The sequence below is a fragment of the Balaenoptera physalus genome (assembly GCF_965194825.1).
Source record: "Balaenoptera physalus genome assembly, chromosome: 4".
Classification (NCBI taxonomy): Eukaryota; Metazoa; Chordata; class Mammalia; order Artiodactyla; family Balaenopteridae; genus Balaenoptera; species Balaenoptera physalus.
Window position 1 is genome coordinate 37,887,803 of NC_138891.1, and position 27,944 is coordinate 37,915,746.

General features: G+C 42.3%; 2 protein-coding genes and 1 long non-coding RNA gene across 9 annotated transcripts in view; 1 reads left to right on the forward strand and 2 right to left on the reverse strand.

Moving 5' to 3' along the window:
- Positions 1-12,305, forward strand: part of KCNAB1 (potassium voltage-gated channel subfamily A regulatory beta subunit 1) — a 417,300-nt gene extending 404,995 nt beyond the window's left edge. For all 5 annotated transcript variants that reach the window (XM_082459591.1, XM_082459589.1, XM_082459590.1 and 2 more), the window contains exons 13-14: positions 5,189-5,277; positions 10,472-12,305. In XM_082459591.1, coding sequence (XP_082315717.1) covers positions 5,189-5,277; positions 10,472-10,561 — 179 coding nt within the window. In that variant the 3' untranslated portion in view covers positions 10,562-12,305. The remainder of the gene's footprint in view (positions 1-5,188; positions 5,278-10,471) is intronic.
- LOC309659727 lies at positions 30-10,533 on the reverse strand. Of its 3 annotated transcripts, XR_014262914.1 has the most exons (4): positions 10,443-10,533; positions 8,498-8,539; positions 1,989-2,676; positions 30-509 (listed from the first exon to the last, which is right to left on the reverse strand). It is a non-coding gene; the product is annotated as an uncharacterized lncRNA (long non-coding RNA). The 3 variants fall into 3 exon arrangements; XR_014262915.1 differs by lacking the exon at positions 8,498-8,539 and having other exon boundaries at positions 10,443-10,514; XR_014262916.1 differs by lacking the exon at positions 10,443-10,533 and having other exon boundaries at positions 8,498-10,436.
- Positions 12,306-16,384: 4,079 nt separating the features above from the next.
- SSR3 (signal sequence receptor subunit 3) lies at positions 16,385-27,915 on the reverse strand. Its single transcript, XM_082459698.1, has 5 exons — positions 27,666-27,915; positions 26,319-26,445; positions 22,476-22,574; positions 17,746-17,877; positions 16,385-16,674 (listed from the first exon to the last, which is right to left on the reverse strand). Exons 1-5 carry the CDS (start codon positions 27,796-27,798, stop codon positions 16,608-16,610), a joined length of 558 nt encoding a protein of 185 aa, XP_082315824.1. The 5' UTR covers positions 27,799-27,915; the 3' UTR covers positions 16,385-16,607.
- Positions 27,916-27,944: the final 29 nt, after the last annotated feature.

Genomic DNA, 27,944 nt, shown 5'->3' on the forward strand with positions numbered 1-27,944 from the left:
ATTCTGTGTTGTCGATCCACATCTCTTGCATGATAACATACCTATTGCAGGGGCAGATGATCTCTGAAGCATAGACTCCTGGTTAATACTACCTAAAACGACAGATAGTATTAGATAGGTTTTTCAGAGTTCCCTAGAGTAGTTCCACGTGCTGAAACACTTTTCTTCCTTCTCCTTTCCCTTATAACCCAGCTTAAACAAGAACGCGTCCGTGAGAACGCACACGTCCTCACAGCGCCGAGGGAGAGCACCCCTGGGCTGTGTAGCGACATCCGTTGCTTCTGGCTCAACTTTCCATCCCCGTCGAAGGTCAGGCGGGGTTGGTGAGAGGCTGAGGAGCAGGGCTGCGACCGCGGCCAAGGCTACTGCCACACGGAAGGCCTATCCCACGGGAGCGGCGTCACCGCGAAACTTCCAGAGCCACGAAAATGGCTCTTCCGACATTGTGGAGTCAGTGAAAGGTCACGGTCATGGGTAACGATTGAAAGCCACGTTGCACCAGAACCGTCCTGTAGAACTATAATGTGCACCATGCGTTTAATTTTTAAATTTCCAGTGGCCACATTAAAATAGTAAAATGGAAATAGGTGAAATTAATTTTTAAATGGATTTTATTTAACCCAATATAGCCAACATATTACCATTTTTAACATGGAATAAATATAAAAAGTTACTGAGATATGTCACACTCTATTTTTCATACTAAGTCTTCAAAATCCAGAGTGTATTTTACACCTACAGCACATGTCAATTCAGGCTAAACACATCTCCCGGGTTCAATAGCCACAAGTGGCTAGAGACTAGGGATTAGACAGAAAAGCATTTAAACTTTCAGTTCCCTTGCTGGAGAGTATCTGCCAGGCTGTGTGATAAGCTCTTTAACGCTCATCTTCTTGTCTCCTGAATTGTGGGTCCCACGAGATGTATACTAATCCTAGCCCTATCTTACAGATGTTAATGGAGCTTTGCTACTATTATCTCCACTTTACAAATGAAGAAGAGGCTGAAGAGAAAAGAATTCATGTGGTAGCTATGAGAAGAGAATAAAATGGGTATAGAGTCTAGAAAAAACTCCTAAGGATTAAGAAATAGCAGGAATTGGGACACATCAGATACAGTGAGCCAATGAGATAAAAAGCTCAAGATAAGTTCTACGCAAGTAAAAGAATATTTGTTAGATGCTTGACTCTTCTGAGGCTGGAAGGCAGGAAAATGGTAGCTGCAGTTAATAGTCACAGAAAGATGGAAATGGGAGACGATTTTAGGAGGGAAATACCAGTTACCTAAGTATATGTGTAACTTGCTGTAATCCTTTCTTCCAAAAAACAAAAAAACAAAGATTATATTTAATGTGATTAGTTAGCATTGCTACGGCTTTAATGAGCCCAGTAAAAGGTATTAGCTATCGACCATCAGCAAGTTATTTAACCTGATTATCAATTTTCTCATCTGTAAAATGGGTATAGGAGTATATATCTTAACAAACTTGTTGAGCAAGAGGAAATTATGTATGTAAAGAAAAGAGTAGGTGCTCAGTAACTGGTGAAGATGAGGATGAAGGTGATGATGTTTTGCAAAGAACCAGACACACCCTCTGCTGGAACTCTGTCCACTCCTAGCCGCCATACATGGTCAGAGGCACAAGCACAAAGAGAGACACATATTCTTAAACCATAGCCATAAATACGATCTTCAGGTGGTAACATGAAAGCAAGTATTGAATCTAGCTCTGAAAGAGATAGAAGAACACTGTCTTTCTAAAGAGAAAATCTTTACAACATTTAGACTTTCACTGGATGTCAGATGTACATGACTCTTTACAGAGTCTGAGTTTAAATTAAAACATGCTTTGTTTCTCCTTTTCCTCCCTCTGTGCCCCCAGGTGTCTTTCTCGCCTGTCATTTTTTTCTTTTCTTTGTAAACAGGTAGTTTTGTTTTTAACCACAGAACGCTCAAACCAAGAGGGAAATTATTTCCAGGCATATTACCTTTGATCTGCTAGAAGCGTGTTGGGGGAGGGGAGATCCTCTGGCAGGAAACAAACTACTTGAACCCAACTGTGGGCTGGTGCCCGTGTCTCACGCCTGCACAGGAGCCAGCCTTCACACCTTGCTCATAGACACTCTGGATGCGCCTGTGGGGGACACTTGAGTAGATGCTAATTATCTGGAATCATCTACGTTACCTCTGGCATTGGCCAGCTCTGCCCAGTGGGTTCTCCTACGTGGCCCAGCAGCCCATGGGGGAATCATCTGTTGCTGGCATCAGGTAGTTTATGGGCAATAATTTTCTCAGTGCCCTGCTTTGCCCTCAGAACTTCCACTAGTGCCAAAAAAGAGTTCTAAGTGCAAAGTAGGAAATCAGGCAGGCAGCCAAAAAAAGAAAACAGAAAGAAAGAAAAAGCCCAGGGTCACTTGGCTTGTTGCCTTCATAGAGCATTATTTTTCCCACGTGGAAGGATTTAGTGATTGCCTTAAAAGGTCTGAGCGTGGTAACAGCTTAACAGTATCAGTTGGCAGCATGGCCTGACCAAACGGGGGCAGAAGAAGAGGTGTTCAGGGATGTTCATCAATCATCCATGTGTCCGTTTATTCAACAAACATCTAATGAGCATCTATGTGCAGGTGCTGGGCTGGGTGCTGAGCATCCAACTGCAAATAACACACATCTCACAGTCTGGTGGGCAAGTCAAGAAATTAACATAATTTTAATAAAGTGTGAGAGTAAAATAATTGAGAAGGGCAGGGTGGGCCGGGGTAAGGGGGGGGTGGTCTGGAAGTAAAACGTAGGAGCTCCCAACCCGGCCTGGGACTCAGGGAAGGACTTTAGAAGGCGGTGCCCACGAGGAATCCCAGATGATGAGTAGATATTAGTGAGGCAAAGGAAGGGAGGAGGCAAAGGGACATTACGGACCCAGGGGACCGCTTGAGCCAAGGGCTTGGGGAGGAGAAACACAGCATGATATTTGGGGGTGGAGAGGATTTACAAATGGTGCTGCTGGAGCACTAAGTTCAAGGCAGGGAGTGAGGAGACCGGAAGCTGGAGTGGAGGACTTTCTAGTAAGGTTTGTCAGGGTGAGAAGTGAGAGCTTCACCTCACAGGACCAGGATCCCGTCAGGCACACGCTGAAGAATGTTTAGCAGGCAAGTGACTTGAACAGATTTGTATCTGGAGAAGCTACTGCTGGATGTGTGCGGGGTAGGCAGGGACAGTCCAAACAAGATGTAGGAAAACCAGTTGTGCAGGAGAGAGGGTGAGGGCCTGAGGGAGGGAAGTGGACAGTTGAACCAGGGCAGTGATTCTCCAAGTGTGTTCCCATATCCACACACTGGAATACTATTCAGCAATAAAAGAAATGATTACTGACCCATGCTATAACATGGATGAACCGCACAGACATTATGCTAAGTGAAAGAAGTCAGACACAAAAGACGTACTCCATGATTCCATTTAGGTGAAATGTCCAGAAATAATAAATCCATAGGGGCACAAAGTAGATGAGTGGTTTCCTTGGGTTGGGGGTAGAAATGGGATTAACTGTAAATGGGTATGAAGGATCTTATTGGGATGATGGGAATGTTCTAAAACTGGATTTTAAATGGTGATGATTGCACACATGATAAATTTATGAAAAATTATTGAACTGTACACCTAAAATGGGTACATTTTACCTCAATAAAGTTGTTTAAAAATAAAGAGTCCCTGTACCGGCAGCATCAGCATCACCTGGGAACTTGTCAGAAATGCAGATGCTCAGGCCCCACTCCAGACTTTCTGGGTCAGAAACTCGAGGTGAAGCACTGAGTAATCAGTGTTTCACAGGCCCTCCGGGTGACTGAGGCATGCTAAAACTTGAGAACTACTGGATTAGAGAAATATTTAGGAAGGACAATCAACTAGATGACAATTAAAAGGGAATGTGGGATCAGAAAAGGACAGTGCCCAAGGATAACTCCCAGGTTTCTGGTTTGGGACGCCAAGTTGCTGGTGATGCCACCAAATGAGATTGGTAACCCAAGAGGGACAGGCTTAGTTAAGTAGCAAGAAGGTCGCAGTGTCTGTGGGGCATCTAGCAGGGACATCCAGCAGACACTGCATCCCTGGGCCTAAAGCAGTATCTAGTTCCAGGCAGCTACAAACTGAAAAGTCTACTTGAACCACAGGGACTTTCCTGGGGACCCTGGCTTCTGACATGGTGAGAAGGGGACTGGGACGTGAGGGGGATGCAGGGAGTCTCAACTGGCCTTTTACAAGTTTAAGAAGAGGAGAAGGGTAGGGTGGCAGCTACACAGGTATGAAGGGCCTGAGGAGGCTTATTTTAGAATGGGAGAAATTTGATTATGCCTTCTTGATAAAGAGAAAGAGGATAATAAGAAATCAAACATCCAGGAGAGCAAGAGAGGGAGAGAAATAATGGATGAATCAAATCCAAGAAAAGGCAAAAGGAATGGGACCAGGGCAGAGTTTGTCTTTGAACAGACAGCACCCCATAGCCTCTGAAACTGGAGTATGTGTGTGTGTACTTGTGTCCATAGGTGAGTGGGAAATTAAGGAATATGCTACCTGAGGGACTCAATTTACTACATAAAGTAGGAGGCTAGGTCATCTGCTGAGAGGGAGGAGGCCTGGGTTGAAGAGAGGGTTTAAGGGTAGAGGTTGCTAGAGGCAGAGGAGGGGTGAGGGGTTTGAGGGCTGGTGAGAGAGATGGTCTCTCCAGAATGAATCTCACGTCAGGAAGAAAGGGAGGTCCAGAGAGGGCTGACAGGTCAGTGGAAACAAAGGACCCAGATACCCAGAGTCTACAAGGACTGTACGTAACAGATGAGGGGAAAGTGAGAGCATGAATGAGATGGAAAAGACAGATGGAAACAGGAATCCAGACGTTCGCCCATGAGCAGTGTCAGGTGTCTTGAGGAACAAGACAGTGTTCCTGGGCTGGGCAGCTAGACTGGATGCCCCAGTTGTGCGGCAGAGGAGCCCTAAGCCCACAGTTCACGTGCACGGATTCTACCAAGTCCTCCACACAACAGGGGTTGCTGCTGAGGTTTTTAATCCTGGAGCATGCTGTCCATCCTCCCCCAAAGTTAATATGTTTTGGTTGCGACAACGGAAGCTACAAATGGTGTTTGCAAACTCATCAACAGTCAGAAGTGCTTTGACTTCCTGACCCACTTCTCTCTCTTCCCAGCGTGGTGCCTGAGAAACGAGGGTGTGAGTTCTGTGCTCCTGGGATCATCCACTCCTGAACAACTCATTGAAAACCTCGGTGCCATTCAGGCAAGTACTGCAGCCCTTTCCAACCAACTCCGGGGAATTTCCTGGTGCCTTTGAAGATGCCCCCAGGCAGTGTCCCGTCTCCCCAACTCTGTCCTTCATTGTGTCACAGCTGAGTTGCATGAAAGCCCCTAATATAGGGAATAGGCTACCTGTTCCTAGATAGGGGAAGAAGGGAAATGGGGACAAAGGCAAAAGAAGCAACAGAACTTTCACAGTATGTGGATCCAGGGATGTCCTCTTCTGATTAACAGGCAGTCTCCTCCGGGCTCATTTCTCAGGATGGCTTGTGTCTGTGGGACAGTGTATTCTATGACCCAAGCAATGTTACACCTGACGACTGGGTTCCCAGGTCGAACCACACAAGCCTGCCTAATAACCAGCTTGAAATGTAGTAGCCATAGGACAATATCCACACATCATGTATTTACTTTTTTTTCCCACAAATATTTATTGCCAATCTACAGTGTGCCAAGCCCCTCCTTTCTGCTCTCCTAGCATCCTGGATCCCTCTCCCCATCACAGCACTTACGATAACGTAGTATAATCGCCTGTCTCCCTTGAGGTCAGAGACTTGTGCCTTTCTTGCTTCTCCACTGATTTTCCAGTTCCTAGACTCTATGGCCGTTAGTCAACACTCAAGAAATACCTATTGAATGAATGAATGTTTGCCACTTTTAAGACAAATAGACTCAGAATTCCAGGATCACATCTCCCTAACAGCAATTTCAGGAGCGCCCACCCCCATTCCCTCCCCTGCAGGGATTGCTGAGCCTGGAGGGAGCCTGCAGCTGTACCTGGAAAGCCTGTAAGGCAGCAGGCGGGGAAGTGGGAGAGAGATGCTCCTGGGAGTTCTGAGGAGAGGGTGGGGGTTGGTGGCTGTGGTGAGTGTCCCCTGCCCCCAAAGGTCACATCTCAGTCCTGAGCCCGCCCCACTCTCAGCCCAGCCAGAGGCCGCAGGAACGAGCCCGTCCACAGCTCTTGCCGTAGCTGTATCACCTGCCCAAACAGAAGTGCCTCACGGCTTCTCCCCTGTCCATCTGTCCCCGAAACCAGCACTTAGCCCTGTTACCTCTCCCAGAAGGAAGTAGATGGAGGTGGGGACAAGCCTGATTAAACTTAAAACTTTTAAAAATCCTTTTGAAGAATAGCCTCGAATATGCTGGGAGACAAACGGTGCAGACCTCCTTCTCTACCGTCACCTTTCTTAGGGCTGTGCAGCTGGGTAATCATCTCTGCCTCTCAGCTTCTGAGAACTCCTCCCGGACTGTGGGGTTCCCTGTCCCTGCTTGGGGAATGCTCCCTCTTAAGAAAGCCTCCCCACCTTCTCTTATTTTCACTTGTGCTCTGGGAACAGATAAAGGCTCCACAATGACGAGGAGGAAACGGGAACAGTCTATACACAAAAGAACTGAAATGCAACCCAGTGATTTCAATTCCACTAATACTTATTGAGTACTTATTCTGTGTCTGGCACCATGCTAGGCAGAGAGTGTTCCGAGATAAGCACAGGACGGTGCCCTCAAGAGCTCATGGGCTGCCTGAGAAAGAGGGAATTAAGATTCACTGTATCCCGTGGTTCATTCCGGAGATCTTTGAGAGCTTACTCTGTACCCAGCACCGGGGACACCACAGGAAACCAGAAAGATATTACCCAACCTTCAAGGTGCTTACATTCCAGTGGCAGAGGCACATAATAAAGAAACATATAAAATAATTTCAAGTGAGAAGGTTTACTAAGTAAATAAAGATGGTATTGTAATAGATACTAACTGGGAAATGAGTGAGCCCACTTTAGATAATGTCCTTGCCAAAAGCCCCTGTGGGAGGTATTCTGAAGCCTGGAAGTGGAGGACACAGCATGTGAAAAGCCCTGGAAGGAGCAGACACACAGAAGAGCAGTGCAAAGGCCCTGAGACGCAGACGCACTTGGCTTTTTCCAGGAAGCACCAGCCTAAGGCGAATGTGGTCAACATGCAGTGAGCATAAAGGATGGTGGGCGCGGGCAGGGGACAGGTCACATGGAACACTAGAGAAGTCAGAATTTTGTTCTACTCACAGCAAATCCTTTGGAGGGTTTTAATAGGAGGGACACGCTGTTATTTGAATTTTTAAAGATTGCTTTGGCTGTTGTGTGAAAAGCAGAATGAAGAAAGGCAAGGACAGGTTGTCCGGGTGACAGGTGATGGTGGCTTGGACTAGCGAGGACGGTGGCCATGAAGGTCAAGGAGTCCATAGGTTTTGGAAAGAGAGGCATGACTTGCAGATGGCTTGGCAAGAAAAGGGAGGAGCCAAGGATTCCTGTCATGCTAATGTAGAGTGATCACTGCCACTCCAAGGGGGAACTCATACTGCCTGGGATAGTAAAAAAAAAAAAAAAAAAAAAAAAGAGGTGGCTCCTGGGCTGTGGGAATACTCCAGGTAGCCAAAGATAACATTTCAGAGGAAAACTGAGGCAGTCATCTTCCCAAAGTACTTCCTCCCTAGCAAGGCTCTGGCTGGTAGCAGGATGGGGCTTCCGTGCTCTACGGGTAAGAGAAAAGGGATGTTGTCCAAGCAGGGAGGCTGCTACCAGGAGGGTTTACCTTCCCTTTTCCCTTTCTACTCCACCTCCCGTGAGCCCAGTGCCAAAGATTCCACCCTTGGCAAGCTGTAACTGGGCCCCTTGATGTGGTGAGAGTAGATTGTGTGGCTGGGGGCTCCCTGCAGCGGTTGGTGGGACTGGATAGAAAGAGTGCAGTGCCAGCAGCTATAAGGAAAAGAAGTTTCTAATGGGCAAAGGAAGGCAGTTGCTCCAAGGAATGAATGTGCCTAAGGTGAGCATAAACTGGAGGGGCATTTATAAATCAGAGCCTCAAGAAATGAGAGACTGGAGAGAAGCCACAGCTGCAGGCAGCCCATCACCTGCACAGGTCCCCATCCTCCAGCCTTAAAGCCCTTCTGAGGCTCCCCACCGTCCACTCAGAAAAGTCCAGGCTCCTGAGCAGTCGGGCCTTCCCATCCACGGCTCATCTCCCCTCCCCCACCTTCCCCGGGATCCTAATCCCCAGAATCGTGGTCCTCGTCCTGCAAAGTGTCCACCACCCCAGGCTGGCCAAATCCGGCTCCATCCCCAAGGTCCATCTTGACAGTGAGCCGGTCCTGGGAGAGCTTCCCTAATGCCTGCCAGCCGGCAGCGCTGGCCAGACCTCCCCTCACCCGCCAATTACTGCAGTCAGGATACTACTACGCCTGCAGTTTGCTAGCTCATGGATGTTCGTGTGACCTGCAGGGACGAAAATGTTTTAAAACAGTTGCCAACATTAAAAAATTGGGCAACTTCACATAAAATTCTTAATGTATGGCTTGTCTTGAACATTTAGGTCTTATAACACTATATATTTTTTTCGTGTTTTATTCAAGTACTTTTATGGTTTCATTTTTGTAATGTTTAGATCCCTTTTCTTATTGGTGTAGTGAATGAAGAATTTTTTTCCTCACATGGCTAACTCACTATATTCTAGACACAAAACTTCCAACCAACTTCTAGATTTGAGTCTCAGTGTTGCAGTCTCACATTTAAATAGCACAGTAGCTTAGATCCTCTGATGCTCCAAGGCTAGTGGGAAACCAAATCTGCTTTAGCTTCATTCGGAGAGGAAAATGTTACCAGACCAGTGAGGAAGGAGCTCTACTACCCTGCCAAACCCTGAGGCTTCTGGGGAGAGCATATGAGTGGAGACAAGGTCACGCTGGCCAACATGACTGCAGCAGAGGAAGGGTGAGGTGGAAACCTCAGAATCAGTCATCATGAATGTATTTCACCACAGACTCCACACAGGCTCAGACTATTCCTGCAAGAAGCCTGCCTCTGTCCCTTGTCGTATGGTGTAATGTGTGCCCTTGGCCCACTTCTTGCAATAAATGCTAGCTGGCCCTAGATGATCTCATCCTTCCCCAGGGCTTCAATGAGCATGACCGTGCAAATGACTTGCAAATTCTCAACTCCAGTCCTTCTACTACCACTAAGCTCCACAGCTGCACTTCTGGCTGCCTGCAAGTCACTTCTACATGGGATCCCAAAGGCACCTTCACCTCAACATATCCTACCCCAAACTTAGGCTCCAAACTTCTCCTCATGTGGTCTCAATTAATTACCTACACCAGTATCTTCCTAGTCACCCAGTCTTGAGATCACCATCAGCCTCCAAAATGTCTCTCCGAGGCACTCTCCTTTTCTCCTCCACCGCCACTGTCTAGTTAAGGCTTAGTGTCTGGCTAGGACTGCAATAAATTTCTAACATCTGTGTCCCCTTTCAATCTCCTTCCAACTCTTCCTTCAGAATACCTCCAGGTGTCTGCTGGGGTCACTCCCAGCTGAGAAGTCCTGAGAGGTTCCCCACCACCTACAGCATAAAGTCCCACTCCAAAAAATGGCATTCAAGGCCTTCCGCTGTTTACCTCAACCTCCCTTTTCCCTACTCCCACCATCCCCACCCCTCCCCCACTCACTCTACACTTGTATCACCCTGTTTCACAGACTTTTCACTTCTTCATGCGATTGCATCTACCTGGGATGCCTGTTAACCTGTGGCCATCCTTCACCAGGGTTCTGTCCACCAGCTGGACTGAATCTCTCCTTAGTCTCTAGACCTGTGCTATCCACTACTGTAGCCTCTGGCCACCCGTGGCTATTAAAGCTAATCCAAATGGAGATGCGCTCCAAGTGTAAAATGTACCCTGGATTTCAAAGATTTAGTACTTAAAAACATGTAAAGCATCTAATAATATTCTATACTGACTACATGTTCAAATGATGTTTCGAATATAATGGAGTAAAACATGTATTAATTTCACCTGCTTCTTTCCACTTTCATTACTGTGGCCACTAGAAAATCTAAAATTACATATATGGCTCTCATTTTATTTCTGTTGGACAGAGCTGCTCTAGATAGTCTATATTTCTATGAGCCTTCATTTACTCAGTCCACCAATAATTATGAGCACCTACTATGGCCCAAGTACTCTTACAGGCTCTGGAGATGCAGTGTGAACAAAACAAGGTCCCTGACCTTAGGGAGCTTCCTGTCTGCTGGGGAGGTAGCATTCTGGTGGTGGTTTATAAATGTATCCATTTCTAGATGACTTTGCTTAATATTGAGCACAAAGAACAAGTACCAAGTACTAACCACATCCTTTGTCCTTCTCATGCTCTCAGGTTCTCCCAAAGATGACCTCACACGTGGTAAATGAGATCGATAACATATTGCGCAACAAGCCCTACAGCAAAAAGGACTATAGATCATAAGGCAATGCATGAGCCGCAGGAGCTGCATGGGTAAAGCAGCAGTCTATACAGGTACAGAACAGTGTTACTAGCCAGTGTTCTGAATCACTTAGCAGCCCACTGCTCAACCTCTAGTGTCCCCGGATTCTGAGGTGTCTGCTGTCGCTACCACTGTGCACCTGAATTATGAACACATCTGAAAACTCACAACCAGGAAAATCCATTCTATTTTCTTATCTGGGACTGCAGTCACCTATTCTTACATTGCTCTGTACATCTCATGTTTATGCAAAGGGAAGCATGTGGCGGGGAAAAGACATATTACCTTCAGGCATTTAGTAACTTAAAGAAGGTTGTACAGATATATTTTTTCAAATGAACAACATCCACAGATGCAATGTGGATTGCATCAGAAAGAGTAGGCTCTGTTTACTCAGAAGTCTTGCTTGAAAAATCAGCTGAAACAATTTTACATTTTTTTTTCTATTTTCACATTCATGTTAGCAAGAGTTGTTTTCACTTGTCATTCAACAGAAGTGAAATGCCTAGGTATTTGCTTTCGTTACCTTTTAAACATTTAGTGTTGCTTGGCCTCAAAAATGGCCCTGTATAGCAATTCCTCCAAGGTGGTCTAGTAGGATTCTAATAATGTTATGTCCATTTACATGGAGAGATGGTAAAAGGATGAAGACCCTAGTCTTTAACCAGAGACAGTCTGGTTAATTTATGAAAGGGAGAATTACACTACTATGGAAGCCTAGCTTTTGAATAAAATGTATCTGCAATGTAGTGTTCATTTTTACCTACATTTTCCTAAAACCTGCTTTATACTTTTGACTGCTTGTAGGCACAGCTTCTGCAAGTTTAAATATTTGAGCTTTAAAAATAAATATACACATGCTCAGTTTTGTAAGTAAATCTGTAAAATACCCAGAAAGGCAAATGTTTGCTGTTTAATTAGCACTGGGATTTTACATGCTTGGTGTTTTTGAGAAGTTATTAACACGAAAGTGAATCATGGGCTTCGAGAAAAATGCTGTCACTACTCAGCATATGCTGGGTGAAGGAACTTGCCCAAAGAAAAGTAAATGTTAAAGAACTTCCTAATTCCATAATCACACTATGTGCTTTAAACTATATGCATGAAAGTTCTTTGCATGGATTAATGGGGCCTAGCCTTGTGGCACTCAGAAGTTGAGGTATATCCCGCCCTGCCACTATTGGCTACCTACTCTCATGAATATATCACTTGAGAAAAACTGACAGTATACTGCGTGTACCTGTAAGGAGGGAGAAAAGGTTTTTTCCCCACTTTTAAGGTGTATGTAGAGGGGGGAGGGTCCTCTATCTCTATTTGGACACCTGAGCATGTACGAAATTTTAATTTAATTTTCTGGCCAACAGGACCCCATGTAGAAACCACTGAGACTTACAGAAGAAATGTACTATCAGCTTAAAATGCTATTTTCTGCCATCATTTCCAGATATGTATTTCATGATTAAGTTCTCAATCTTAAAATGTTAGTGTGAAGTACCAACAAATTTTCTTTTTGAGTACTATTACCTGTATTCTAATAGGGAAACAGTGCGTTTTTTACCCAAGAGTATCAGATTAATGATGGAAATGGATCATTTTTCAGTTGTTCATTGTGCATTCAATCAATCCAGTGAACTACTGTATGCATAAATGAGCTGAAGTTGTCTAATTGGAACTGCAGTTTATTTGCTTAGAGTAATAAAAGCATTTGTGCATTTAATCTCACAATTAGTTTTTATCTGATCTATCATTATAAGGCTATATATATATCATTATAGGAGATATACACACACACACACACACACACACACACACACACACACACACACACACACACACACACACACACACACACCCATCTTCATAAAACAGGCAGTAACAATCACTTAAATAAAAATAATGTTGGCAGGTAAGCTGCACTGAGTGATACCTAACAGAAATAGCTTTCCCAAAAGATTTAAATTGCAACCCAAACTTTTTTTCTCTTGTTAATGGAGAAAATGATTGATTAGCAACTAAAGCTATTTCTCCTTGCGTTTTAGAAATGTTCTGTACTAAGGTTAAAGCTTCTCAAACTCATTTAAAAGAACCTGCAGGGCTTCCCTGGTGGCGCAGTGGTTGAGAATCTGCCTGCCAATGCAGGGAACACGGGTTCGAGCCCTGGTCTGGGAAGATCCCACATGCCGCAGAGCAACAAAGCCCGTGAGCCACAACTACTGAGCCTGCGCGTCTGGAGCCTGTGCTCCGCAACGGGAAAGGCCGCGACAGTGAGGCCCACGCACCGCGATGAAGAGTGGCCCCCGCTTGCCACAGTTGGAGAAAGCCCTCGCACAGAAACGAAGACCCAACACAGCCCAAAATAAATAAATAAATAAATAAATAAAATTAAAAAAAAAAAAAAAAAGAACCTGCAAATTAAAATCAAATACCAACATTGCTTGGCCATGGGAACACCTAGTTTTATATACAAATCATCTGCCATGGTAAATATACTAGATAAATACATTTCACAGTTCTATCCTTAAGAAAAATTTCCATGCACTCTCATTTTCTTTTCTTTTCTGGAAAGAATTTCCTTGGCAGAGAACATACCATTCCAAAGGGTAACCTGGGTGGCAGCCAGCCACATACTGAAACCTCAGCCAAGGGAAATGAAAACTAGAAGCCCTGTGCCTGGCTTCCCACTTTAAGAACTGCCACTTCATCTTCATCCGTAGTGTGCACCAAGGGTCACCGGACAGATGTCAGGGCTTCAACGGGCCTTCGCCATCTTTGAGACCACCCCACTCCCTGCAAATGAGGAACCCAGGCCTGAAGAGATTAAAAGGACTCGCCCAAACTCATACTGCAAGTTGATGGCAGAACCAGGCCTAGAACCCAAGTATTTTGTGTTCCAGTCCGGTGCTCTTTTAGGGATGATTTTTTTAGCTTTAAAGCTTTATGAAAAAGTAAGTGTGTGTGATTTTTTAAGTTAAAAAAACTTGGATAGGAATCCAAATTCAGGATCAGTTAAGAAGAAGGAAAGGTCAAAGAAATGCAATGAAAACTCATGAAGGCCAATGAGAAGTTCATCTCTAACCATCTCCATGAAAATCAAACCAACCACCCAAAAGACCCTCCTAATCTTCAATGAATCCCCCTACTTGGGAGTCCAAGGAGGTGGGAGATAACCCCTTACAGCCCTTACAAGCATTTGATCAGTAACTACAAAAATGTGCATTTACATGCGTGGGAAATTAAAATAATGGTTAACATGAAATAATGAAATAAAGATGATATACTTAATCACATGGTTCTTATAAAGAAGTCTAGGGAAAATATAAATTTTACAAAGCAAAACTTAATGATACTCAATAAGCAAGACCTTTTGGGAATTCCCTGGTGGTCCAGCCGTTAGGACTCTGTGCTTTCACTGCTGAGGGCGCGGGTTCAATCCCTGGTCAGGAACTAAGATCCCACAAGCCGTGCGGTGTGACCAAAAAATGAAAACACTTAGCAAGACCTTTCATAAGAATTTTGGGTATAAATCCAACCTCCACATTTGTTAACTTCAAACTTGCTTCAAATTATTCTATCCAAGTTAGAATAATATACCATATAGGTCAACCAGCAGATTTTTACTGGCTAAGAATAATTTCAACCCAAGTATTAAGTTATAAATGAAATTGTAACTTATCACAAGGGGTGTAAAAACAGGAATTAAATCACTTTGAATCCCAATTACAGCAAAACCCCTTTTATTTTACTGGTGTTGGATAAGAGGAATTTTTAAGATAAAAATTCTCCAGCAGGCTTTTACTAACTAAGCCAGATCCAGCACATCATAATTCTTTGCACTGCACAGTCTTTCTAGGTGACATGGAGAGTCACGGAGCTCTCACCTAGAGAGCTGGGGAAAAGGTTCCACAGCTCCTAAGAGTAAAGCACTGGTACAGTAAATCCTTAGTGAAAACTGCAGAACCATCAGAATATGTCTTATAAACTTATACGCCGGAATTTATCTGACAGTATAGAAAGTTAGAAACTATTATCAGGATTAAAAACAAAAAGTGCCATAGGAAAATTTCAGGACCAAAACCAAATTTTGCTTCCTCACTTTTCTACAAATTATTCAGTTTATTAACTCAAGAGGCACTCTATTAAGAACGTCACACTGATGCCCCTATTTCGCCACCCCATCTCAGGTATACTGTATTATAAGAATTTTTTTCCCATCTATACAGGCACTGCCATCTAGTGGCAATTTTTTACCTGCAAGTTAAAAATTACAGGTAAAAAATTACTTGACCCAGCTCTGGTAACAAACAGAAGACACTGATGGTTTGTCAAATAGTCATTTTGTCAAATAAGCAAGCGCAACTGGTACAAACGCCACACCACCAAACTACTGACCAGTTATTAATCAACAGAAAAAAAAAGTTAAAACATAATAAACTTCTTATGTGCTACACTAACTACTGTGCAGGGTCTTTCTTCTGACTTCCCCATTAACCTCATATTACCCAGTGGTGGCACATGGATAACAATGTACCAGAGAAAAGTAAAGAACTGCAGACTTCTAAAAGCAATGATGAAATCTAATCCTCAGTTGAAGATAATGATGATCTGGGTCACTAGGCAAACGTACTCCTGGCCCGTCTTCATTCCAGGTTCTTAGATGTGACTTCCCAAAACATCCAACAGCATGGAAGTGGAAGATGGACTCCTGGTGAATATCTTTCTATAGTTATAAATGGTGAATATTATTTGCAACATTCACCTTAAATTTAGAAGTGGAAACCAAACATTAAAGTTAAGATTAGCAATTGGGAATATATTTCCTTTAAGATATTGTTTGTAGAAAAGTACTGGATGTGGTCAAAAGCTGACAGGAATTATCACCTGTGAGTCCATAACCTTTTAAGTGATGTAGGTTCAAGAAGAGCTTCCCAAACTTTTTCAAATCATGGAACATAGAAAAAAATAATTACCTGTAAACACACTGGTTAAAAAATGCAAGAGACTGCTCTTGGCTGGACCCACAAGGTCTAAAGAGATCAATATTTTGTTTACAATTGATAGGAACCTGTGGACTAAAGGGTCAAATTTACAAAAGTCCTCATGGAAAAATGCTGACCAGCACCAAAACCACTGTAATTTCTTGGAGAGTTCTTAGAATTCCAGAACTAAGATCACAAAAATTACTTTGGTCTTTTACACATCAATATTCAGGAAAGAGGTTCTCTTATTGAACATTCCTCCAGTGATGTGAGACCCTGGTCAAGAGAAAACAATGATTCCATTCTCTTAATAGGTCAAACCAACATGGTAGGGTCAAGCTAACCTCCCTGGACATCCAGGACCAAAGCTATAGAGCTGAACAGTGTGTACTTTAATAACCGCATAGGACAACTCTCATATGCCTAAGCATTATTTTTAGATTATTACCTTGGCTGCCTTTCTTCCTTTAAAAAAAAAAAAGAACAACTTTTCCACAAGTTTCTCTTCTCCAAGTTGGAGAAACTAATGTTTTAACTTTGAGTTATTTCAAATCACAAATTCAGAGACTTGCAAACATGAAGCTTCTGTTCAATCCCCCAGAGGGAGAGGACTCATTCTGGTATTTATGGTTCCAAAAAAAGTTGTAATATTGTGCTTGGAACACACAGAACCAGTTATTAACTTCTTGCTACTATTATAAATAATAACAGCTCAGTCCAGGTTACTGTGACCTCTGACAAGTCAAGGAAACAAGTTATTTTCTTCCCTTGTGATTATAACATATTGCAACACTTTTTGCCTTTTAATAAATGTCCTGGTACTCTGAGTTTCCCTTTCAATTCATTTAATTTCAACAATCTGTCAAAAAAAAAAAAAAAGAGCCAATAAACAAATAATGAATTACATTTTGTTGGGTTTTTCAAACCCTCAAACTCCAGACTTACAAAAACAGCTTGTGTGTCTTCCACCCTGACCACCCTGCTACTTTTCCATATACCACAGGCCACCCATAGACACAAAGCCAGGGCAGTGGAGGGAAGCTGACGTGCTCTACTTGGAGCCAGTAGACAGGAGGGCGATGAGGCCCGAGGAAGCACTTATGGACAAAATGTAGTTCCTGTAAGAATTTAATGTTAAGGAAAAATCAACCCCAAATTGGTTTTCAACAAAACAAAAAGAACCCATCTCTTTGGAATGTACTGTTTCCCTCCTGACACTGTCTAATGACAATAATGTGCAGTCCCAATGTCTGCAAATGCAATTTACAAGAGAGGAGATTATAAAGAATGAAGAACATTCACAGGAAATGTGTTCCAATTTTAAAAAGAAAACACTTGAGACAGAAACCTAGAACACATGATCACAAAGAAAATATCTGAATTCCATTTAACCTGCAGAAAAAGAACTGATCAAAGAACATGGGGAGGAAGAAGGGACTTGATTTCCCCAACCCCCCAACCCCCCCACATCAAGAGCAAAGGAAAAATAAGTCTTCCCTGTCTATCAGTGTTTTGGCTACAGCTAGCCTGTAAAAGCAAGGAGGTTCTGAAAGTCTGCAGCTACTCTCAGCCTCAGGACTACAGTGTTTGGGGCAAACCACTCCAGTATTCCCAGGAGATACAAGTTGGAGGGTGTCTGATATTTTATTACATCAAAATCTCCAACGGTTAAAAGTTTGGCTGCACATTCTTGGATAATACCTTTAATAAATTACCTTAACAAGAGAAGACTGATTCTTGCCCAAAAGGTCAATTTAAGAGCAACCTGAAACACCGTTAAGCTATTATGAAATGTGCCAATTTAACTCCACTGCCTATCCACCCAACCCCAAAGCCCCAAAGTACCAGCAGACACAGGGCTCATGCCAGGAGGTAGCAAAGAAGGCAAGTTTGCTTTGTCTCCTTAGAACTTTTTTTTAACTAGGCAGGTACACATCATCATATACGTAAGACTGCTTTGTAATACTTGTTATTTATCATGAAGTCTTAATTCATAAACTTAAAAGAACTTCAAATCAAACCAAAAGCCCGTATTTTAAATGTCCAGAAACTTGCCTAAGGTCACGGTGCTTTTTAAAGGACTGACTCCCTGTGTAGTTTTTTGTTACCAGAAAATACTCAGACAAATCAAAACTAAAACGAACTGTTTCTAGACTTCTAAAAAAGATAATCAACCTTTAAAAGGATACACTGTGGGGTTGAAGTTCTTCAATATAAAGAAGGAAGCAACAATGACCAAGACCAGAAATAGGGTGTTATTATAGAAGATGGAAAATGTTGTAGCTTCATAATCAGCAACTTCATTCTTCTTCCACAAGATTCTGCGGACACAAAACAAGTCATTTAAGTTTTTAAATAGGTACTAAAAATTTTAAATACCACATGGCTCTAGCTCATAGTAAGTTTTTCCTTAAGTGTTCTGGGCAGAATCTGTTTTTAATATTAAATTCAGTCAGCATTGTCCCCTTTTTCCTACTGAAAAAGATATTTCACTGTACTGATGCTCAGGAATTCCCTGGTGGTCCTGTGGTTAGGACTCGGTGCTTTCACTGCTGGGGTCCAGATTCAGTCCCTGCTCAGGGAACTAAGATCCCGCAAGCCGCACGATGCAGCCAAAAAAAAAAAAAAACTTTATCGATGCTCAAGAAACAGTTGCTGGGTATGTTACCTTTTTTCCCAGGCAGTTATAGAGCTTTGCAGGAAGGGACTGATTAATTGAAATTAGCTTGGTTTCATCAGCAACTGAAATAGGCATCTTTCTCTAGGTACTCACCGAAAACAAACTTGATGATTAGCAGCCTGACAGGGCTTCCTCAGCTGTCTGAGGCTTGAGACTCTCTACAGTCTACAGATTTCAGCCTTCAATATTTCACCTTAAGACAAGCCCATGGACAAAGCTAGCTGTGGCATCACAGAAGCAGACTTGTCTGCGACTCTCTTTAGCCATCTTTATTTAATTCAAACTAAGAATCTGCTTGATCATTAGGAGGAGTTTTTAACTTCTGTAAAACCCATTTACTTTTTATTTAATCCTCTTTACACATTATGATATCGTATTAATTTACTAGTACTTTATCAACCTTTTCTTTTACCTCTTCACACAGGCAACAGGAAGTTCCAGGGTGCCTGTGAATAAGGGAGCCTTTATTTCCCTCAGTTAATTAACTTTGTAAAGCAATTTACAAAGTTAAAAGAGTAGGTAGGTTGTGACCCATTAGTGGGACATGAAATCAATTGAGTGGATCTGATGTTCGGGAAAAATTAGTGAGTTGAGACCAGCACGTTAAAAAAAAAGGAAAAAATAGAAAAGTATCAAGTGCATCACATACAGTAGGGTAATAATTATTGTTCTGTGAAACATTTACATGTGTGTATGTAAAAGTGTATTTGGTCAAAGAGTAAAATATATATATATATTTTTTTACTGTAGGTCATTATCAAAAAGGCTGTAACTCATTGCCATAGATGTTTTCTCCCCCAGAAAGGTACATTACTCTGGGGCCAGATAGTACCCCCAACTAATCCTAAGGACAGCACTATGGCTAACGTCAGTAGTAACTGCCATGTTTTAGTCACCAAATGTTCTAATCTAAAGTCAACAAGCATGGCTATAAAGGAGCTAAATGGAAGGTATTAGCATCTTATCTTTGTCAGAAGAAATTTGTGGTCTCTAATACATATGCCATATTTCCTTGATTCTGTAGATACCATCAACTTAATAAATCTTCAATTTGCTATAAACTTTGGAAGAAGTGAAGGACATTACATTAAATGCAGCTATCAACTATAAAACAGTTTCTGATTTCAGAGAAGTTTAAATGTAAATTTAAAAAATATATGTGACTTGGAATTAATACATTATACCATTCTAACAATGATCAAAGAAAACACCAGCCCAGAAATATCCATAGTCCCAACACGGTTTAATGCTACAAAACACTCAGAACAATTGCCTCTGTTTTTAAGACTCTGGCACAAGACCCAGTGAAGACAGGTTCCTTGAGTAGGCCACTAGCATGCCTTTACTGCTGGTGATTAAATTATCACACCTCCACCACAGCACTTTTCCCTAACTCCCCATCATGCCCTGAATCAGAACCATCTTCAAGACATTTTTGATGAAAGAGTGGCTCAATCCTTTAGGTTATCCCAGCTCGCAAAGACCGTGTGTTACATCAGGGTATACACAGTCAGGACTGTCTGACAGCTCTCAACTTTTTCTAGTCCAGCCTGGTTTATTTTGAAAAAGTTTAGGACCCCCAGTTGCCCTCATCAGCAATGGTTCCGCAAAAGCTTCACTGGTAGGAAATCTACTTTGGGAGAACAGTTCTCAAGCAGTCATTTTTCTAAGGAGCACTTCCTAAAACAGGAGAAAAGTTGAGACCAAACTCAACAACTCTTACAATCTGATAATACTAAATGATGGACCGTCAGTAAGTCAAGGAGAAATAACATTCATACCTTGGGACAAAAGTTAATGAATCTGATTCTCCTCTCCTAATTTCCTTGGATAGGTAGAAAAAAGTAGGTTCAAAAGTGGCATGTAGTCCATATTCCAAATGATTTTAGATAGAGCTTTGAAGATACTCATCTGGGCAGAAAGATGCCGATAAGCCTTCTCTTAAATCTCTTGGAAGTAACTAATCCTTTGAGGAAGAAAAATACTGGATCTTAAAGGGAGTCTTGCATCCAGTTATCAGCATCAATAATGAGTACAGACCTGGGTACAACTGTATCCAGCGTGGCCTTTGCAAGAGAATTACAAACAGCAAAATTTCTACTGGTGACAAGAATGAAAATTTTATAATCTTCTGACACTCTGCATTTTATATAGCAATAACACCTCCATTTCATCCTACTCTGAAATACCTGGTCCAGGCAACAGCAAAGAGGTTTCATTTCCAATTCCAACTCTGATCCAGTAGTAGAAACTACCTGAATACCACACTGAGAAAGATTCTGAGACACATCCCAGGATCAAGAACAAGTGTCAGACCAAATCAGGCAAGTCTGTAGTGGGCAGAAGAGACCCATCTGCCATCTCTGATACAATTAATCACCTAAAACCTGTAAGACCTGTAAGGGCTTGTAACAAGCATTTTGAAATTTGGCTAACTATGATGTGCACTCCAGTTTAAGAACCACTGTTCTAATAAATATTATAATTCGATGAAAAGGTTAAAAGAAAGTGGTCTAGATTCTCTAATATCTATCCCTATGCAAAAATTTGCAATTAAAAAGCTATGCAGAGGGAGGAGTTGAGTAGCAGAAACGTTAAAGAGAAAAGGCAAAGTAACTATCTTGTCACATTTCTCCTCTTAGGTAACACATGCAATAGATTTTTGCCTAGCAATCCATTTGTATTCCAGTATGGCCCAGCATCCATTAGGAAATGCTTCTTTTTGTTTTGTAATATGTGGTCCCAGAGGTTGTCATGAATCAGCATGATATTCACAAGAGCTGTACATAAATGTTGAGCAATATTTGGAGATATTAATCAAAATTGCTTATGGTGGAAATTTATTTCTTTGAAAGTGTAATGAATTCTTGTTAATATTTTAAAATAAAAATAACTTTGCAATTCTAAAAAAAAAAAAGCTATGCAGAGCCAGAGGTCTTTAAACCTGCTCCCTAAAAAACAGGCCTTCACTGTCATGATTTTAATATTGTGCCTTCAGTTTTATGAAGGATCCATAGGACATAATCATTTCAATAATGTTTTGGTGCCTGTCCAAAACCACTGTAGAAGACACTGTTCATTAAGTTACTCAGTGTCCCTTAAATAAGGATCCACTTGATAAAGTCCTTCCAAGATTCAGTGCCAGGAAAGTTTCTTTTCAGAAGGATTTGCATGCTGCTTCTCATCCGACAATGAAAGCTGGATGACTTTGGATGCTTCCTCTGACACTTGGAAGCTCAGAACTGAGTTTAGTGCCCAACTGCTGTAACTAATGCTGAGGTCCTTGTTCATCCACCTTTTCTTGCTTTTAAACGGTTTCTGATCTTTTTAAATTGTATTGCTTTGTTTCACATGCAATTCAGTATTGCAAGTCCCCACAAAGTCTTTCTGGAGAAAAGTGGGATAAAAATTCCATTTCATAAAGCACCTCATAGATACTAAAATTTAAGATCCATGAAAACAGCCTCGACTCATGACTCTATTAAACCATCTGGCAACTCTTAAGCACAAGTTTACTCAATCATTCAGAGACTTCTACTCAGATGTCAGACTGTTTATTAGCCTTCTAACAGCAGCTGGCAGGAAAAAAATTGGGGGTGGGACTAACAAATGTGGCACAGAATTCGGCAACAGGAGACAAACCTAATTCTTTTCTTTTTCCAAACAGTGCAGATAACCAAGAACCAGATGTCCCCAGGGAAGCTCAGGAACAGAAATACCACCACCTAAAAATGCTAACACACAACACAATATAAACTCTTCAGACCCAGAGGGGTTAGGCGATACCCTCAAGGTCACACAGCTACCAAGTGGCAGAGCCAGCACTGGACACAGCTCTGCAGGCTCCTAAATTCCAGCAGAGCAGTTGAGTACAAGCTCTCAAGTCAGACTGGCTGCATTCTTATCCTGGTTTTACCACACACTAATCTATGGCCTTGGGCAAGGTACCCGAGCTTTCTGTACCTCAGATTCCTCAGGTGTAAAGTGGAGAAAACAACAGTACCTACCTCATGGAGCTCTTTGGAGGAATAAATGAACTGTGTACAGCACAAAGAAAAGTATCTGGTAGTAATAAAAACTCAAAAAGTCAGTTATTATTCTCATTACCATGACTTCTAATACCAACGTTTTCCTCAGATAATTCTAATATCCACATGCTCTAAGCAGAAACCAAAAACTTATTTTCTACAAATAACCCCCTTTTTGATTACCACAAACACTTTAAATAGGGAGCCAAACCTTTCATCTTTTTCCTTCCGAGACATCTTTCTGTTATCAGCTTCAGAAAGTTTCCGAGTCACTTCTTTGGAAACAGCATCCTCCCTCTTCTGTGCTACTCTGGGAGGAAAAGAAAAAAGGTTTCCACATGCTCCAGGAGTGAACATCACACTCTCTCAGAAACACTCTGTACTCATATCTTGTATTGGCAACTGTATACTTTACATTTCAAGAAAATAAGCTGGACAGAAAGTTCCAAGTTTATTACACTGTGCTAGCCAAAAGAGAGGGAGTTCAAGAAACTTCCAAGATGCGGTTTATTAGTGATGTGTTTTGATTTCTGCTTAAAAGGGAGAATTTTCCTAAGTTAGGTATTTAATATGGAAATAAAAGTCAAATGCTATTAACACAGCTTAGTTATGAATCATTATAGCTCCACTTTGTTTTAACTCGTAATTTAACTGTTCCACAAATAAATTTGTTAAGGCATTAGCAAATAATACATGATTTCAATTCCAATAAATAACAGGAGAGAAAACTAAGCTTAACAAAGAGAGAATTAATAGCCGTAATATCTTAAAGTAAAGCTTTTAACTTTACTCCAAAGGGGAATTTCACTAAAAAGAAATAATACCACATGGTTAAGGAGTGACCAACAGCACTTTTAGTTAAACGAACTACTGGTTTGAGAGTTGCACCAAGAGATAATATGGAATCAGCCAAAAAAGGCTGGAAGTGTTATTCAAGAAATCAGAACAGAATCTTTAGTGATGAGTCAGATAAAGAAAAAAAATGACATAATCCTAAAAAAATCTATGAGGTGAATTTTATCAGATGGGGTTGCTAGTGAAAGAGAGGATAAAATTTAACCTGTGATGAAATACAAAAAGCCTCCCAAAGATTAGACATTTAAATTCAACATGATTTATTTTTCATAATACGGGAGAAACTGATTAGCCATAAACATAGAAAAAGTAATAACTGATCACAAGCAAAATATAACAATTACAAAGTCCCACTAAGAAAACATTCAACACGATACTGAGATGTATTGAAAGCAACAGGATGTGCACCATAGAGATAGACATCTGTTCAATCTATGTTCAGTTACTCAATCCCTCATTACTATGTATATTAAGTTCTGGTCAGTGGACCAAAGGAAACTGGGGGAAAATCAGGATGGATTCCTGAAAAGCCCAAGATCATTCAAGGCAATAGTTCTCAACCTTTCTCCAACCACATGAGCTTCTGGGCTACAAATTAAGCACAAATTCAGTCTGGTTTTACCTATATCTCCATCTCTATCTCTCACTCAAGAATCAAGTTACAAGTGACATTATTAAAAAGAAAACCTTTAGTCAGCTTCAACTGATGTATTTTTCCACAAATTGATAACTGGAGAGAGGAAAATCAGTTTGTCTAAAAAAAACAGGTAAAAGGAAATAAGTTCTGAAACATAAAGAAAAAAGGCAGCTAAGAGAGCAGGTAGCTGCTTTAAGAGATACTTTAAGACACTATAATGTCCAACTTTCCCTGACTCATTTTATTATGTAAAAGTTCAGTTCCGGAGGGCAGAGACTCTCATCTCTTAATCTCTAGCAAATCCCAGGCACTTTTAAGTGTTTCCTGAACTTCACATGAGACTGCTTTTTTCTAAGAAAGGCCAATTGATAAGAAATGGACATGGTTCACAGCAGAAACCTTTCTTAGCGGAACAGAGGGTAAAAAAAAATACACACACACCACCACCCCCAACTGTCAGGGTGCTGGGACACAGGAATAAATTATTTTCAGAAGAGTTGGCTCTAAGCATCTCTTGGACAAACAGTCAATCATCTGTCCGCATGACACATCTTCCTGAAGACACTGAACCAGACAACTAGTTAATTTCTCTTGTATGGCTACAATTCTATACTCGCCTAACAGAGACATTAACAACCACACTGTAGGTTTATTACAACTCAAGAAGCCCTACCCTCCATCTCAGTGCTCTTAGAAAACAAACCTCACTCAGCGCTGAATGCTCTAAAACAAAACAGAGGTAAATCCAGGGGCCCAGCTCTCAGCCAACTGAGATAAAAAAAATCTTTGCAAACATTTTTAAAATCATGCCACCTTAAAAAAAAAATTCCTATGGGCCCTCTCACCCCCAGCCTCTCCAGCACTGCACACAAACATTTATTACACGCCAGACACCATGGCTTACGTCGCACGTATCATATTTAATCCTCACCATCCCACGAGGTACCGTGAGTGCTCCCATTTTACAGCTCAAGAATCTGAGGTCTAGAAAGATGAAATGCATGCCAAGGCTCTGCATTTAGGAGAGCAGAGCTGGGACTGGAATCCAGACTGTCGACTCTGAAGCCATTCTCTCCACCACCAACACCCACCCACACTCAGAATCTTGCTGGCTCTTTAAGCCTTAACAATCTTGCCAATCTGTAGAAGTTTTGATGTCAGTAGCAATATTTAATATTACACCAAAACTATGACTAAAAAATAATTCAGAGAGTGTATTAAGTCAGTAGGTCACTGAAATTTTACTGAACTAAATTAAACATACCATTAACTATTGTAAGGGAAATAAACAAAAGACATGGCAGTTGCCCTCAAGAAGCTGAAAGGAGAAATGAGGGGAAAGAACATGATTTTTGACTCCAAAAAGGCGAATAAAAATGATATGCAGAACAAGTGAAAAAACACTAGGTCCCAAAGGGACTGAGTTCCAAGGGAATCACAAAGGATGGGTCATGCAAAACGCCCACTTCTGAGGGCTGCGCTATCCACAGACGGCCATGCCTCACAAGGAAGACAGCCCAGGACAGCAGAGGCCGAGATGGGCTGAATCCTGGAACGGCAGTTAGTGAAGAGGGGCTGTCAAGCAGGGAGACAACAAAGGTGACCTGGATTTAGCCATTCTAGCAACAGCCACGCACAACCTGGACTCCTAAGGGTCGAGAACAACAGTGGAGAGGCTGCTGAGGCCAGTTTCAGCTGCTGAGACCATTTCTGGCCTCCTTACAATAAATCCCTGTTAACTGAGATCATCTCAGTGTGTTTCTACTCATCACTAGAAAGCTTAACACAGGAACAATAAGGACAGTTAAGATTTCTCTGGAAAAGATTCCTAAGTCTTGAAATACCAGACATGTAAGAATGGAAAGAAAGGGAGATGATTCTAAATGAGGGAGGGAACGAGTCACATTCAAAGGATGACACAAAAGCTGAGTCAGAAGATCTAGGGCCCAACCCTAAAAGACAAGGCCCCACTGGTAGGAGGCAGAAGACTTGCACTCCGGGGCCTGGAAGAATCTGGATTTAATACATTTAGAAAAGAGAAGGCCATGAAGAGTTGTTAGGAGAGTGACACGATAAAATGAAGGTAGAAATAGAGTAAATATGGTAACCTTTTACATTTTCATATTCTCATAAGAAAAATGCAATTAGCACTAAAAATGTCAGCGTTGAATATAAGAAAAAAAGACCACTTCTTTCACATCCAAAAATTCTACATGGTGAGCCCAGAACAATTCCTTCTAGAAAGAATTCCATTTGACTTCTAAAATGTTACTTTACTTGGTGGGTTTGTTTTTCTGAACCCCATGATTAAGGATGGTACTTAAGTGTTTTAATTCCACCATCAATACCCACTTCCATAGCAGTGTCAGAAGCACTGTCTCTGCTTTTCGGTTAGTTGCTACTCCTTCATACCATTAATGTGCCTCCCCCTCCAAATATACATACATATATATCTCAAAATAGTGCTTATTGAAACCCACACACACACAAATGGTCTTTAAGAAGACCTCCTACTATATAAAAATGCAACAATATATACTTTCTCTTGAGAAATATACTTACTTGTGCTTGAGAACAAATTTCACATTTTTGTATGCAAAGGCCACCAGGTAAGTGCTTACTAGGGTCATTGCACTATACAGAACAGCAGACTGAATAAGGTCCATGTGCCATATTCGCCAATATAGCCCTGAATTAAGATAAAAGGGGGAGAGGGGATACAAAAAGAAACAAAATATTACCAGCCAGTTACAAAAGCCTGCTGAATTAATTAGAGCTAAACCTGGTAAAATACAGCCCTGATCAGGGAATCCAATACGGTATAAGGGGAACTTCAGAAGTGTGATATCCAGTAAAACGTTAGTCTCAAGTTTCCCTAGTTGAGAACACTTGAAAAACATAACCTTTCTATAACTAGTCCATTATGAGATTTCTGCTTCTAAAATGAGCACAAACTCTGGCTCAACAAAATTACAATTCAGACTTCAAATTTCATTCTAAAGGGTACTGTCACGCTAACTACAGGCCATTCCAAAACGCCATGTGCAGCCCCAAACCAGAGTTTACACGCTGACGTGGCTGTTACCTGAAATCAAGGCAGTGCTCAGTGCAGCCAGTGAACCAAAAGGCTCCACACCACGTTAACTGCACGCTGGGTTTTATAAAGCCGAAAGAGAAACTACATCTGGATCTGACTGTCCAACAACAGTGCAGCAATGTGAGAGGAAATTCACATTCGGGAACCCTGAGCTCTAAAAACAACCTTGGCCAAGACTGTATAGTTTTTCCATCCAAGTAAGAATTCTAGAATTGTCCTAATAGGCTTATTAAAAGGGTTACTACACATTGTAGAGCGCGGGCCCTTGGCACTGGTCCAACTTCTCTCGTCAAACTAGGAAAATAATGTTCTGCGTGAAGCAGTTCTAAAGCTACACTTCTAATTCAGTGCGGGTGTTAATGTCTCTCATCTTAATTCATGAGTTTCTCCAAAGTAAGTAATAAGTTTAAGATCTCGTAACAGCAAACGACAGTTGTAGGGAAAAAAAGCAAATAGCAGGCTATATGCCTAAATGTTAGCATCACAAGATCTTAACCCGAGCGTTAGTTTTAATACTGATTCGGGGCCGCCATCCCGGAACGAGTAACTCACAATCCGCAGGAGTGAGGCCCGGGAACGAGCTAGCGTACTTTTAAAACGCGCCACAGGTGACTTTCCTGGGATGCCGCCCACCACTACCCTGGACCAGATCACGGAGGCCCACAGAGGCTACATGCTGCCCCCGAGGCCAGGGCGAGCTGGGGAGAGCGCGGGCCCCGGCTCACGCCTTGCCGGTCCGCCCAGCCCTGCCACGTCCCCGCCCAGCCCGATCCGCCGGCGGCCTCCCCGCCCGCCTCTCTCCAAGCGCTCACAGATGGGGATGGCGGACACGATGAAGGCGTTCCCGAAGAACAGCGCCGAGGACTTGGCCGACAGGTTGCGGCTGAAATCCTGCAGGAGCAGGTCCTCCTCGGACTGCTGCTTGGAGCCGCCTTTGGGAGCCATGGTGGAACCGCAGCCGCGAGATGAGAGGGCCAAGTCAGGCCCCGAGCCGGGCGCCGAGCCGGGCAGAGGCTGCTGGCACCACCCCTGCGGCCACCGTATCCGCTAACGACCCGTCAGCGCCGCGCTCGGAGGAGGGAGCCGGCGTT

Coding starts and splice junctions, on each gene's coding strand:
- SSR3 (XM_082459698.1), bottom strand. CDS start 27,798: ATGGCTCCCAAAGGCGGCTCCAAGCAGCAGTCCGAGGAGGACCTGCTC. Junction 22,575..26,318: donor AAATTTGTTCTCAAGCACAA/GTAAGTATATTT, acceptor TTTTCCTCCCAG/AGTAGCACAGAAGAGGGAGG. Junction 17,878..22,475: donor CGGAAGGAAAAAGATGAAAG/GTTTGGCTCCCT, acceptor TTGTGTCCGCAG/AATCTTGTGGAAGAAGAATG.